Genomic DNA, 15666 nt, shown 5'->3' with positions numbered 1-15666 from the left:
GCTTACGACAACCTTTGCTTGGAGGAAAATCTTGCACGTATCTGTAATCAAGGATTATGCTTTTACAGCATAGTTCATAGAGATGGTTGATTTTCACCTGAACTCAATTGAGTTTAAAAAGTGTCGAAACCAGTGAGTTGGATGAGTTGATATCCATATCAACGAGTTCAGACTGAGTGGACGTTGATCGGAACAGCTCAGCTGTACATATAGGGAAAAAAACAGCAAAGGAAAACTAAGATTTCTCTTTATTTTATTCCTGCACATAGGAAGAAGACAGAGCACAGGCGATAGCCCCATGCTACTACAAAACAAGGCTCTCCTCTTTTACATATTTATTCCATTACATGCACAAACTGCAGCAGTTTAGAAGAAACGAGTCAAGTCCAGGATCGAGTTCATGGGTTTTCCCCTACTCTCTTCATCTCCACGTTGTTGACTCTGTCTAGACACAAAGTACGACTCTTTCGGGCCGCTGAATATCTCGTCGACAAACTTCGAAGGCAACCCGAACGCGAGCTCCTTCGCCTCACTATCCATTTGCTTCATCATGTTGTCTTTCCCGGCTATGAAGTTCCTCGTGTTGTTCTGGTGGTAGAGTCCGAAGGCTATGAATCTCAGGTGCTGGTTTTGGGATGCATAATATGTGACTGGATGGCCTGCCGGAACTACAAATACATCACCGGCCGATAATCTGGTTTTCACTTGCTTGTATTCTCCACTTTTCCTTTCCTCTTCCTCTTCCTCTTCCTCTTCCTTTCGAGAGCTTTGGCTAGAGAGATGAGGGCAAACCATTTCGACGTACCCGTTTCCATTGGTGACGAGGACCACGAATGTCGACATTGAATTGTAGTGCGGCACAAAGATTGATCCCTGCAGAAAGAATAAAAAAGGGGTTATAGATTTTGATTAGCATGATTTTGTAATGGGATTTGGTTTTGAGTTTACTACTTTACTTTGCTTATTTCGATTCCGGCGACGGCGGCATCTATGTTCCGGAGTAGCTCGAATTCACGAGGGCAAGCCTCGAAGAATTTTCCGTTTTCGTTGGAGTATTTAGGATTTTGGGACAACAAGTTGAAGGCGCATTTCTCTTCTTTCTCCTTTGGCGTAGTGGCTCCTTTGCTCAATGATTTTATCTGCTCTTGGCTGACTCTACGGAACATTCCCTGCTGGCTTTGCTTCCCTTGGAACAGCCTATCGAGCTGCTCACTTCGTGTCTATTACAAAGAAACAAGATTCAATCAATGAACCAACAAATTATCATTGATATTAATAGTGAAAAAAAAACATACATTGAAAACAGCCTCGAGAATTTCACGGCTGAAGGGTTGGTAATATGACTGAGGTTGTTCTTGTCCTGCAGGGAAGAATTCCTCGAATTTTCCAGGGTTGTTAACAGGGCGGTGGAGCACTGCTATGATTAGCTTTTCGTTGTTGTCTTGGTTCACCAAGTACACAGTGCTTCCTGTTGGAATTTTGACTATAACTCCAGGGACTAAATTGAAGGATTCTTTCTTCTTCTGTGTCAAGAACGTTAGCGTTCCCTTTCCTGCAAAAACGAAATTACCTTGTTTTAGTGTCTATATATATAGTGATAAAAAGGATGAAAATTTTAAGATGTTACCTCTTGTTACGAAGTAAATTTTGTCAGCATCACAGTGGTGTGGGAGGACGAAAGTGTTGGGATTTGCTTCTATGAGTGCAACTCGATACTCGTCGATGCCCTTGAGTAACTGATGCTTCTGGGAAAACCTCTGGAGGACCCAGAAATTGCCATTGTCTTCCTCGTATCGAGCTTGGGCATATTTTCTGCGGGGGAAATAGTAAGGGTTATGGCTTTGACGCCCTTCTTCCCATTCCTCTTCTTCTTCTTCGTCTTCCCTCCTGTTTCCTCTTTCTCTCCTTGGTTGTTCTTCGAACTTCTCCCGGCATTGTCTCACGCATTGCTGCTTCCTTTCCGGCCTTTGTTCTTCCTGTTGACAATGCTGTTGACATTGCTGGAGTCCCTGGAATTCTCTCTGGCATTGTTGTTGGCATTGCGGCTGCTGCCTTTGTCCTTCCTGTTGGCACCGTTCCCGGCATTCCTCGAACCTCCTCTGGGGATCTTCGGGGTTCGGATCACCGTGGCTCCACCGTTCGTCCTCCTCTTCTTGCTCCCTCTGTTCCTGTCTAAACTGCCTTTCACATTGTTCTTCGCATCGGTCTTGCTCCCTTTCTCCACGAGTCTCCCCTTGGCATCGCCTCTGGCAGTCCTGGTACCTCTTCCGAGGATCCTCCTTGCCTCTTCTACCGGAACGATCAGCAGCTGAACAAAGCAAGCCAAAAGAAAGCACAAGAGAGAAGAGCAAAACTAAAAGAAAAGACTTACTCGTCACCATGACTATTACTATAATATTTTGAGCTCAGTGTGGGTTGATAACGGAGCAAAGACTGGTAATTTATTTATAGAGTGAAATGTTAGCTTTTGCATGCGGATCTTCATCAACGTGTTGAACACATTGACATGCATGGTGACGAGTGTGCAAATTAAGGTGACGAGGAGCTACGCCCTTCACGTGGTACGGGCAAGCTTACGACAAGCTTTGGTTGCAGGGAATCTTGGTTGTTTCTGTAACTGGAAGTGGCGAAGTGATGATGCTTTAGCAGCTGAGAGATTGTGGTCCCTGGTGCGGGTTGTCTTTTACGCGAACTCGGTTGAGTTTCAAGGTGTTGAAACTTTATATGAATCAAATACAAATTCTTAATGGGAAGTGGGTGTTTTGCGGTGAGTTAGAGATGAGTTGGTTGCGTTAATATCCAGATTTCACGAGTTGAGATTGAGGTGTAATATGGCAGAATGGACAGCTCAGGTGTACACATATTTCTGTGTATGGTAATGAGGTGTAGATAAAATCAAGGGTGTTCAGATAACCGTATCGTTAAGTTTAAACCATCGATTAATTGTTATAATGATTATTAAATTTTGTTAATAATAATTTAATTATTAAAAAATCATTAATCCGTTAGCGGTTAACCATTATTAACAAATCAATTATAAAGTAACCTATTACAATATTTTTCAAACATAACACAATTAAAAAAAAATTCATAAAATTTGCGATAATAGAAACATGTATATTTGTAAAATCTTATTTATTTGTCAATGTATTTTATTTTATAGAAATATATATATCACGAGGTATATACATTTTTTACAGTTTAAAATCTTACATGTATATTTATATTTTGAAATTTAAAATCATGTATTTTTCCATATTTGTTTGATTTAATGTACTCCTATATAAGATAAACATGATAACTATAAAATATGAGGAATCATTTTGATTTTATTTCTAATTCTATTATCTAAAAAATATAATTAATTATAATTTACTAACGATTAACCAATGGTTACATATTTATCAAAATTCATTAACCGTAATCGTAACTGTTAATCAATATTTTTAGCGATTCGTTTAACCGAAACCATTAAACTTTAATTGTTCAGTTAATAACCTATAAAATATAACGATTATATTTGTTAATGGTTACAAATAACGGTAACATATTAATTTAAATATACCTAGAGAAAATGAACCATATATAATCATTGTATTTTAATTTTGAGATATATAACAAGAATATAAAATATTGTATACATCTATATTTTTGTATCTTTATATTATTTAAAAAATAAAATTGAATTATGATAAATCTCATTTTACACACGATCTATATTAATATATTATTTTTTCTTTAAAAAATAAATTTTACAATTCAAACATAAAGTTTTAAAGATTTAGGTGAAATAATTGAGAATATAAGGAAGAGAAGTTTTGTTAAAATAATAATAATTTATTTTGTAAGCAACCCGTATTCTTTAGTGGGTTTGAGTTTGCCCATTCACTTTTTCCATTTGAGTTTTGGACCCAATTTATTAAAGTGGATTATTTATTATTATTTTGGCCCAAATTCTTTTCTATTATTATTAATATTGTTATTTGATTTTTATTTATTTATCATTTTTGAAGGTTTGAATCAGGTCGGGTAAGATTAGATTTTTTTTTATCCTAATTACTTCGATTTATAAATTGATGGACTTTATTTGATTTGATTTGTCTCGATTTTAAAAGTATTTCATATGTTCCAAACCTATCTTGAATTCCAATGTAAAAATATATCTTCGTTTTTAATATCTAAAAGTATAATAAATTCAATCTTAAAAGTAAATGATCCATAAATAAAATCCCAAGACTACAAGGAAGTTTGGGCAAAATCACTACAATAATGAAGTGAGAAATTTTCCTCTCATTAATGATGTTCTGAATTTATTTTCTCGAATCGCTTATGAAAAATATGGGCGTATATGGACACAAACGACGTAGAAAATAATGACAGAAGACGTCGGGTCGGATCTTCCATACATCTTTTATATGTACCGTTTATTTTACTCTATTTCATAGAATAATTATGGTGGAATAGTATATGAAGAATTATTTTTCCCCATAATGATATTTAAGTGATTTTATCGAAAAATTGATTAAATGAATCTTAAAAGTACAACATGAATAATATTCTAATAACTTACAAGTAGTTTCAACACAATACTTTATGTGATTTGATATAAAAATATCATGGGGAAAAAAAAGAGTGATAATATATTATGTCATATTAGATCATATAGTTTTATTTAAAAATAAATTTTTGCTCAAATTTATTTATCTCATCTCCCTCATAAAATTTGATTCAATCCGATCAAAACTCGTTTAACAAATGTTACTCAGGACTTAAATGAGTGTCGAGAAATAGTAGAATTTTAGGAGGAGATTATACACTTTTAAGGATGAGAACAGGTAAAAATTGGGTGAGATTTTTGGCCCACCTAAACCTAAGGATGGTCAAAATACCCAAATTCTATGGGTTCTAACTCGACCAGTCCCTATAAGGACAATTTTTCTTTTGAAATTTTAGAGTTCGAGATGGGACGGGTTATATACTTAGTAGGTTTGGGGCGGGATCATATTGGGTTTAAGGTGAAAAATTACCGACTCGATCTGGTATAAAATATATAATCTATTTAAGATTTAAATATTTTTATTTTTATAATGTTAAAATATATTATTTAATTATTAAAAATATAGTAAATTATATAATATATTATTTTTTGGGATAAATTTCATTTATTCATCCAACAGAAACTTCAAGCACAAATAAACATTACATCACTCAATTCCAACACCTATAGAAATAAACAAATCAAAAAATCAAAGAACAAAACAACCAACAACAACAAAGTTTGAAATTAAAAGCCCCAACTAGCAACTAAACTAGAATTTAAATTAGAGATCTTCCTATTTCCAATAAGCCTAGACAATATCATTCTTAATCTGAGAAAAAATAACTCTGCACTCTTATGATGCATATTATTCCTCTCCTGTCAAATATAGTAGTTGAACACACACCAAACTAACCGAGTGATAGTAGCATGTAAAGACTTTCTTTACAAACCTTTTGCAACCAATTAATCAAATCCATCCAATCATTTTGAGATCCATCATGCTTACAAGCTTGCAAAATCAACTGCTAAACTTGACAAGCATAATAACATTCAACAAAAAGGTGGTCGCACGTATTTAATTCATCACCACAAAATAAACACCGAGGGTCTATTTCACAACCTCGTCTTAGCATCATACTCTTAGTTGGTAGCCTATCCAATTCCACCAATTAAGAAATAAAAGAGTGACGTGGAATAATTTAAAATAATAATAAAATATATTATTTTAATAATTTAAATATAATAAATGATTATAAATATATTATTATATTATTTTAATTATTTAAAATATTGATATATTCGGGTCGGGTCAGGGTTATAGTCTAAAAATCGAGACGGTTTTGGGGCGGGAGAAAACCTAAAAATTAACATGGTGGGGTGGGGTCGGTTATTAGTAAAATATTTTTAGGTCGAGGTCAGCGCAGTCAAAAACCCGACCCTCCCCGCCCCGTGCCCATCCCTATCTAAACCCGACTCGAAAATAAAATTCATCCACCCATACTTGATCTGACCCGAGTTTAGGAAGATCTCATCCGACCCGACTCAATCTGACTTAAATTTATTTATATATAAAAATTTATTTTTATTAAATAAAATAATGATCTAATTAAAAATAATAATATAAGAATATGTATTATTACAATTATCTCTAAATATATAAAGATTATTATAATATTATATCAAGTAAGATATTTTCACCCTAAATCTGAACCAACCCGACCCTATTATTCAATAAAATCCAACTCGTCCCAACTCAAATTCAATATTTTTGAAAAGATAATTCAATCTACTCAGGTTGGGTGGAGTCGAATCCCATAGGGTGCATATATAATTGCCATCCCTCTACACGTTCCTTTTTAAGAGAAAAAATTGCAGGAAAGGAAGGTGTGTTCTACACCCCGATTTAAATAAGTGTTAAATGTGAAAATATTCGAAAACAAGTGTGGATATTAAAAAGAAAAAGATAAGTCCAAAGAAGAAGAGGGAATCTTAGACCGGATTTAGCAGGAAGCATTGTCTGCTAGCTGTAGGAAAAAGACCTATTCATTGGTATGGTCTGCATTAGAGAGACACATAACTTGCTCTGAGCCATTGCAGATCAATGTATGAACTTGCTTTTAAAGCTTGGATTTAATACAGCAAAAGATTAAAGCACAATAACAACAGTTTCAGAAGGGGAAAAAAAAGAGCATTAAAATCATGGCTTGCCAATGGAATTGTCAGATATATATATATATATAAGCTATCATGTTCTTTTCAACCATATTCTTCACCTTGCGTAGGCAGAGGAAAAGGAGAGTTTTCACTGTAATAATTAGAACAACAGTTTGGTTCTGTTCGATTATGTTAGTTCCTCATGCTGATGAAAAGTGCCATAGAATTGCAGATTCTTACTGTAATATACGTATGTATGTATCAAATGGTCCTAAACCATTGCAGTAGCCATTGGAATTGTACCAGACAAAGTGACTAATGACTGACAGGGTTTCTCCCTTTGATAGCTTTGAAGTAAACAGAATCTTTCTTTATCTGTATCCCCCACTCCTTTTGGTGCCTTGTTTGACCATGTTTGGAATGGAATTACATACCATTTGCTCATCTTCCCCTTTTGTTCATCTAAACTACTAATCTTATGCAGGAGGATTCTTCGAAAGTCGACGTTCGGTATGTCGAAAACCTATCGATTTCTTAAACCTATGCTTAATTGTGGAAACTCCAATGACGGTATAACACAAATTGACCTACAATATAGAAGTGATAGGAATATTCCCCACTTTTTCTGCCCCCACTCTTGTTTTTTACTTCCTCTACATCCCAGACAAGAAAGAACAAAGTAATGATATGGCACATACATACACACATACACACACACATACACACATACACACATACACACACACATACACACATACACACATCCACCCATCCACCCACCCATCCACCCATCCACCCATCCACCCATCCACCCATCCATCCATCCATCCATCCATCCATCCATCCATCCATATAAAGAGCACTCTTTTGAAAGAGATTTCTCAGTCATGGCTTCCATATAAGTCTGCCAAGCCTGCAATAAAGTAAAAGAGAAAAAGGAATGACAGTGCAGACGTTCTATCATCAATGAAACCAACTTTTCTCAGTAAAATCATTAGCAAAAGCATTCTGATTTCTATTTCCACTTGGTTTTGTTCTTTACATTTCTTCTCTCTTTGGTAATGAGTATCCACATGAAACCCTTTTTGCATTTAAAAAAAAAAGGTTAACTTGAAATGATTGTATTGACCGTCCTTTTATCTTCTTCAGCTCTTCGAAAAGAATTCCCTAAAACTAACAAATCGTAAACAAAACAATCTGCAAGTACCCCACGGTTCGGCAGTTCTTGATCATGCAAACTTCTTTCCTGCAAAACTGAAAAAAGCTACATAATTATCAAACAAGTAAAGCTAATTTTAACCTTTTTGAATATTTAGAAGTAATCATAAGTACCTATTCGCTGTGAAGCATTATCGATATCGTTCGAGCTTGCTTTGAGATGCCTTAGAAGTGGAATTTTTGTTAATCAGTTGTCTTTAACTATCAGTTGCACTGAGATTGGTATGTTGTAAGCTGATGTCGTAAATTATCAATGATTCAAGTTAGTCAAACTATCAATTACGGAGTTTACACCTGATCAACGAACATGAAAACAAGGTTAGCCGAAGAAACCAATAAACAGCATGTCAAAAAGTGAAAGAAGAACCAACCTTTTTCGGTTAGTGAGCAATGGAATGCCTGTCACCATTATGAATGAGCCTCCTCAAAGTGATTCTTGACTGCACATGACAAAAGAATGGCTCTTCTCAATAAAAAATCAATGGAGAAAAAAGAACAAAAATATCGAACACTTCCAATGTTATATGGCAAAGTAAATTTTCTTTTTCAGAGCTGGTTTCTCGAATAGATTCTCACAATCTTATTGCTAAGTGACCGTGATTCAGTTTCTTGGAAGATACGTTGTTTTCTTTTCCATGTTTAAAAGCTATGGGAGTAAAAGGGTTAAGGTCCAAGGACCACAATCACAAAGGTTTACTGAGTGCAGGAAACTTGTTTTATTTCGGACAAATTTGATGCACGAGACTGAGAAAAGAAAAGCAAACGAAAAAGCTCGAAAAGCATTTACCTAATTGATTCAGAATGCAAAATTATTGCTGATATGTGGAAGCACATTGAAACTAAGCTCCTGCTTTAAACCATACGGATCACTTAGTAATAGGAATGTGGATCGTAAAAATGTACACACACAATTATACAGAGAGAGAGAGATAGCATACTTTGAATGCGGGTCGTAGTCTCCTTTAGAAAAAATTGAGCTCGGTGTATCCATGCGCATATGGCAAAAGCTCCTCTACGTCAATCCTCGAAGTAGAGTAACTCATGCTCTTCTTCAGCCGGCCGCGGCTTGACTCAACTTCAGCCCAAAATATACCATAAACTGGTCTATGATCAGAGAACTTAGATTCCCCACGAACATAAGATAATTGGTGGATACCTTCTCCATACCACAATATCCGGTCACACCTTCACACGAAAAAGTTAAGTAAGCGCACTTCTTTTAAGCCCATTTTCTTTATTGTTCCTCGCATTGGAGCTATGATTTTAACTACTTTATCATGCCTTACGGCAGGAGGCATTTTCTTACCAAGCCGGAGTTCGGCATTTCTCCTTTGGGTGCATATCATACCCGGTATATCTGTCTGAATTTCTTGAATACTTGTATGTTGGTGGGAAGTAAATCTTTCCTTCATTCCATCCCTTAAAAACATGACCTCGTTTCTGCTCTATCCTTAGCTGCCGAAATATCGCCAATGAAAGGTTTTTAAACTATTGTGTGCTATTCCAAACGAAGATACGAAGTTTGTATAAGAAGCGTACCTGGTCATTTTCTAGCAATGCTCTCCAGTTCTGCATCTCAACAAGTGCCTTGGCAGACCGGTAAGAGAGAGCGATGCGATAATTCAAATCCCCAAGCCAAATTATTCGACTGGATTAATATATAAATAGTCAGTATATGCAAACAAATGCATTCTATGATAAAATGGTCATGAGTTGATTTCTAGGCTTTGTTTCAAAGCTAATTTACAGACTAAAGTCCTTACTCGTGCTCGAGGATTGTTTCAGGGGGCTTTTCATTTTCTTCGTTACGAACCCGTGGAAACCTTGTCTTCTTAAGAATCTCCATGACATCAGCGTTCCTTCTTAGCTCATCGCCCTCCTTTTGTCCCGAAGTTAAATGAGTGCAGATGAAGCAAAAGCTTGTTTGATGCAGCAACATACTGACAGATATAGAACCCTGGCAAACCAAACCATATCGGTTAATCATGAGTGCCTCTGATTCTTGAGCATAAGACGGGAAATTATATGAAAGTTAAACTCTTTAAGAGTACCATTTTACGGTCGAGTAATACCTTATTTCCAAGATAACCCATCAATCCTCTGCCAACACAAGATACTTTCATGTTTTTAACATGGTCTCTCAACTCGCTCCTGACCCAGATTGTGATAAATATGCCAACCATTTGCTTACTAGCCACTAAGCAGTACCTTGAATGCCCAGGCATCCTATTTCCCTGTTCGGATGCAGATCCACCATAGGACATTGGCGAGTACAATACAGTACTTGGTGATTCCGTTATCCCATTATCATCGTCCGATGAACCCCATCTGGAGTAATCGCTAGGTCGGGAGTAATCGCTAGGCCGGGAGTAATCACTAGGCCTATTACCCCATCTATAGCTGGAGTCGTAGTCACTGGGCCTATTACCCCATCTATAACTGGAGTCGTAGTCACTGGGCCTGTGACCAAATATTACCCTATCACAAACACTGAATCGCCTATCAAGTCGTGGTTGTGGAATCGAGGGATCGTTGTCCATTCTCCAACTGCTTGTTGTTTGAAATGATCGGCGATGAAAGAAAGACGAATTCTTCTGCCTAGATGACCCCTCGAAATCAGCATCCACCTCGACAATGGGCTGAGGAACAGGAGATGGTGTATAACAACCCCCGCTGCCGCTGGTTCCGGGAAGATTGTTTAGAGTCTTTCGAATGAGAGACAACCATTTTTTGGCTGGACCATTGTCTTCTGCACCCAAAATATTCCCAGCATTCAAAGGTACTATCTCTTGAAACCTGTAAGAAAACAAATAGGAAGGAAATCATTCTACGAACAATCAAAGTTTGGTAAGGAAGACGTGAAGATCAAAACTGTCGAAAACATACCCGAGGACATATATATCTGCCGGAGACGAGGCATGCAGCAAATCTTCTAGATTCAAATTACTCGGTGGGGATCTTCCGGCCACATTCCATGTAGCTACAAAAATGCTGCTCCAATGGACAACAGAAGAGCAATTGGTACTGATGCATCACAAAGGAATAAAGGTGATAAAAAGAATATACCATACAAAAGAAAATATACCTATAATTTTCGACATCTATGATTCGAGGGTGATCAAGATTCATTCTCCCTCGCCGGCTTTGCTCCGTTCTCTGACAAAATTTTTCTGCACATCATAGTATCATTTATTAAAGTAATCATAATAAAATTTCTTCTTAGAAACTTGTGAGATGAGATAAGGAACCTGTTTTACTCTTTTTGATTGTGCATGGCTCCCTTTCTGAGAAGCTGGTCCTGTATTCCACTTCACCTCCTGAAGATTGAAAAACAAAAATCCAAGTTATGAACAAAATTTGTAATTGCTAAAGGAATATTTCAAGGATGCCTTGTTTGCTTGATGAGAAAATTGCATGACAAGAGAAAATATCAGAATCTTGAGTACATATAGTTAAAATTAGAATCGAGGAAAAGATAAAGCCTTGAAATAGCCAAGTATCCATTCACTTTTTTTTTTTCACAAGTGACCTTTTCTTGACATTAAAGCATGAGATCCTAACAATTTCATGAATACCAAGCAATCATTATGAAATTCCCAGAAAATAAAGCTCAAAATACTCACCTCCTCCTCCACAAACATGATCATCAGCTTGAAAGTCCTCGGTTTTGCTCTTGATATTGAACCATTTTCTGACCATCTTTTTGGACCATGAGAGCTACACCAAAACAAATGAACACCCGATTGAAGGGAGAAAAAAATCAGTTCCAAAATCTCCCAAAAACAGTTTCTTTTTTCCACAAATTTGAGTATTGAAAACCATAAGCAGAGAAAGAGCAAAACCAAACCTTGCTTTTCTTGGGTTTCCCATCACTCATTGTTAAAGCTTTTGCTTCATACAACTCCCAAATTCACTATTTTACAATTCCTCAAAGCTCTCGACTTTGATACAAATCACCAAGAGGAAAAAACAAAAAGAAAACTGTTGCTAGAACCCCATAAGCAGCACACTCCACTGATCCTTCCCCAAAAACAAGAACAAACGCATAGTTGAAGCAAAAACAAGAAATGGTTTTGTCTTAGATTCCTCTTTCATGTGTGTTAACGCAAAGAAAGAAGTTAAAAAAACCCAGATAATATGAAGGGTCCAAGGAAGAAAGAGATAGACAAAGACACCACTTTAATGCGAGGAAGTTGAGGTGAGAACAAGAAGGGAGGGATTCTTGATGTGGAACAAAACACACAATGCGGTAAACATAAAAAAAAAAAAAAAGTCTAGAGAGAGAAAGCTCATAAGCACAAGTAAAGCAACACCTCTCTCTTTCTATATCCCTTTGTTAAACAAAAGAGAGAGAGCCTCGTTATCAGTAAAAAAGCAAAGTATCAAATTTTGAATGGAATAAAGTGCAGTATCGAGGGAGGAGAAGCTGCGTTTCCTTCTCTTTTTTAGTGTAATAATTTTTAATTTATGTGTATTTCTTAATTATTAACTCATTGGTCTCTAGTTTCCTCAAACCTCAAGGCTAGTTCAACATGAAAGACGCAAAGAGACAATGCCGTTATGTAGAATGTGATATGGGTTACAATGACAATTAGAGGAGTAAAATTCGACTTGAAAAAAAATGATATTTTTTATTCAATTTGACTTAAATTAGTTAGATTAGAAAAATTATAAATTTGAGTTGAATTATAAAGTAAATATAGAATGACACAAAATTTTTAATAATTGGTTGTTTATTTTTCAATTTGAGTTGAGTTTTTGTATGATATAAAATATGAAGAAATATGTGTATTGTATATGGTTATATAAAATTGTTTAAATTGGAGTGAAATAATTGAAAATATTATAAATATTTATAATTAAATTTAATTATAAACTAGAAAATGTTTTAAATAAAGTTTATTATAAAATAAGATTTATCAACTCGAAAAATTCAAAAAATATTAACTCAATTTGATCGAATACTCACCCCTAACCATAAGGTCTAACTAGGGAAATTATGGATGACAATATTAACTTACGGAATTTTAATTTCATTGGATTTATACGATCAATTTTTCTCAAAAAAGTTAAAGTCATGTCGAGTTTTGTATAAAAAAAAATTAGTTGACTCAGATTAATAGTAAAAAATCTTTGTCTGAATCTGACTTAAAATAATATATATATATATTTAAGAATAATTGTTACAATACCTTTTTTATATTTTTAATTAAGGCCCTATATTTCCTGATATATATATATATATAAAAAGTAACATTTGTTTAAATATAACTCTCAAACTTTTAACATTGAACACTTATACCTTTGACATTCATTGCACTCGAACCCGTACCTCAAGAAATATTAACAGTATTCTTTCAAATTTTAGTTATCTAACTTATAACGGATGGAAATGTCGGAAATATGAATTCAGATAATAACATCAATATACTAAAATTTATATAATATAAAAAAACAAAATGCACTTAAAATTTGCAACTACCCCAGTTTTCAGGGGCGGCACTGTTGTTTATTCTTTCTTGGTCACTCACTGAATTCAAACTACATTTTCAGGCACTAGGACCAGTATTTAATTTGAGTTTCTTTCTACTATAAAATTTTGACCACTTATTCAGAAAGCCATGGAGGAGGAGCCTCTAGGGGCAAAAGCATGCTCAATTCTATATTTTTAATGGTAGGGTGGGGGAGCTTTCTAAAGTCTCCGCCGTCCATGGCGGCTCCTCGGGCCATCAACAATCCTTAAAGACTGCATATTTCCATACATATTCGTTGATTAAACGAAGTAAACTTGACGCATTCGTTTATACTTTATGCGTAGGGATGGCAATAGGTCGGCTTGGGTCAAATTTTTGATCTACTCGAATTCGATCCGAAAATTAAAATCCTCCACATGTACCCGATCCGGGTTTAGGAAGACTCCATTTAATCTGAAATGACCCAGTATTTTAGGTTTAAAATACACCTAATATGATTCGACTCGATATATATAATATATATATAAATTTATTTTTATTAGGTAAAATAAGGATCTAATTGAAAAAAAAATAGAAATGAGTATTGTTGTAGGATCAATTTTTCATCTTAAACTCGAATCTGATCAAATTCGATCAAAACCTGAATTTCTTAAATAAATCCGACCCGACCAAATTGAGTCGGATCAAAATCCGTCAAATCCGAATAAAATGATCATGCAGAGATAAGGCTGACAATGGATCGAAGATGGGTCGGGTGGAGCTTCATTCGCCCCATCACCCGCGGTCCAAATCTCCATCCACACCATCTATCACCCGCCAATCATCCGTTTCACAGCGGGTTTTCATCCATTTATTCGGGACGGGTGGATAATCCACTCACCCATGGATAATTGCCAGCCCTATGCAGAGACAACTATGTTTAAGCTTATTTGAAATTTACATTTTTCAAATAAATTAAGACTGAATCGAAAATGGACCCGTTGTTTAAAATTCAATTCCCAACCGTTTTGGCCTGTTGTAAGGTGGGTCTCTTTGGAAATGATTTGAGGCAATAAGGAAGAAAAAGCAGAAGATTGAATAATACAAAGGAATATGTAAAGTGATAAATTGTATCAAAGACCAAATAGACCAAATGGGGCCATATTGCTAATTTTTGAACATATCAAAGCAACCGACCCTACTTTGGGATATCTTTTATTCTTTCATTCACAACTTGTTGAACTTGAAATTTCTTTTTCTTTTTCTAATTTGGGTGATGGATGGTATCTAAGAAACAAGGTTCTTTTGGATTCAAGAAATGCATGATGAAAGAAGAATATGGATGCAATACTTCATTCAATGAAAGACATAGAAGAAGTTAAAATCAGATAGAATTATTCGCTGATTAAATCTGAGACTAATAATGTTAGTTTAATACGATTAAGATTTTGATAGCTTATTATTTTCGATATCATTCATAGTTAAGTTGGCGCTTATATGACTAAATCTTAAACTTTAAACACTAAATTTGATGCTTAAAACTTATAAAATATTATATATATATATATGAAGTAGGACATGGAAACCACCATGGTTGAACCAGCTGCGGCCACGCCCTACCTTTGTGATCAAAGAAAATTTAAGATTATCCATCCTTTTCTCTAGGGTAGAAAGCCCTAATATATATATATATATATAGCATCATGAAAGAGAATTTCTAACCCATAAAATCATGATTTGCAAATAACGACTAAACCATATAAAATCATCCCATCGACTTCAACTTAGAAGGATAATAAAACTTTTGATAAATTATTTATATATTAGAATAGGTCTTTTTATGACATATACATATTTTCAATATACTTTTATTTTTTTTGTTACACAAAATAATGAAATAGAACATTGTTGTACGAACTTAATTACTTCAGTAGTTAAGGGATTTGTTATTATTTCTTGAGGTTTTTTATTCTAGTATCGTATATGCAAAAATATGAATGTTCATTTATATTTACCCCAAATTTATTATAAAAAATGTTGTTATCGATAAGATGAATAACACTCAAAACAATAAAAAAGATACGGTCACATAAATTTATGGCAAAATTTTAAACAAATAAATTACATGCATAAAAAAGAATTTTATTATAATCGATGACCAGTTATAAAAGAATTATACGATAGTATTAAAAACCCAAAAATCCTCGTTTTTCTCTTAATTTATATTTTAGAGTACATCAAGAGGATTGCATGAGGGTATAAAAGAATTATATCATAAATTCTCATTTCTTTGATTTATTT

At 34.8% G+C, this 15666-nt stretch overlaps 2 protein-coding genes across 3 annotated transcripts; both read right to left on the bottom strand.

Annotated features, from left to right (window-relative positions):
• Nucleotides 1–303: 303 nt before the first annotated feature.
• Nucleotides 304–2381, bottom strand: LOC120191793 (vicilin C72-like). The gene is made up of 4 exons (XM_039194706.1): nt 1628–2381; nt 1296–1552; nt 957–1220; nt 304–873 (listed from the first exon to the last, which is right to left on the bottom strand). Exons 1-4 carry the CDS (start codon nt 2379–2381, stop codon nt 367–369), a joined length of 1782 nt encoding a protein of 593 aa, XP_039050637.1. The 3' UTR covers nt 304–366.
• Nucleotides 2382–7821: 5440 nt separating this feature from the next.
• Nucleotides 7822–11937, bottom strand: LOC120191744 (type IV inositol polyphosphate 5-phosphatase 7-like). 2 transcript variants are annotated; one of them, XM_039194665.1, is made up of 14 exons: nt 11760–11937; nt 11536–11629; nt 11161–11229; nt 10998–11082; nt 10799–10903; nt 9985–10708; nt 9676–9869; nt 9452–9560; nt 9219–9367; nt 8851–9097; nt 8700–8759; nt 8284–8352; nt 8027–8206; nt 7822–7940 (listed from the first exon to the last, which is right to left on the bottom strand). In XM_039194665.1, exons 1-10 carry the CDS (start codon nt 11787–11789, stop codon nt 8875–8877), a joined length of 1782 nt encoding a protein of 593 aa, XP_039050596.1. In that variant the 5' UTR covers nt 11790–11937; the 3' UTR covers nt 7822–7940; nt 8027–8206; nt 8284–8352; nt 8700–8759; nt 8851–8874. The 2 variants fall into 2 exon arrangements, with proteins under 2 accessions (XP_039050596.1, XP_039050595.1); XM_039194664.1 differs by lacking the exon at nt 8700–8759.
• Between the last annotated feature and the right edge of the window lie 3729 nt (nt 11938–15666).

This window comes from Hibiscus syriacus, unplaced genomic scaffold (genome assembly GCF_006381635.1).
Source record: "Hibiscus syriacus cultivar Baekdansim isolate YM2019G1 unplaced genomic scaffold, ASM638163v2 tig00116971_pilon, whole genome shotgun sequence".
Lineage (NCBI taxonomy): Eukaryota > Viridiplantae > Streptophyta > Magnoliopsida > Malvales > Malvaceae > Hibiscus > Hibiscus syriacus.
Note: the sequence above shows the minus strand (reverse complement) of the source record. Positions and strands in the feature narration are given on the sequence as shown.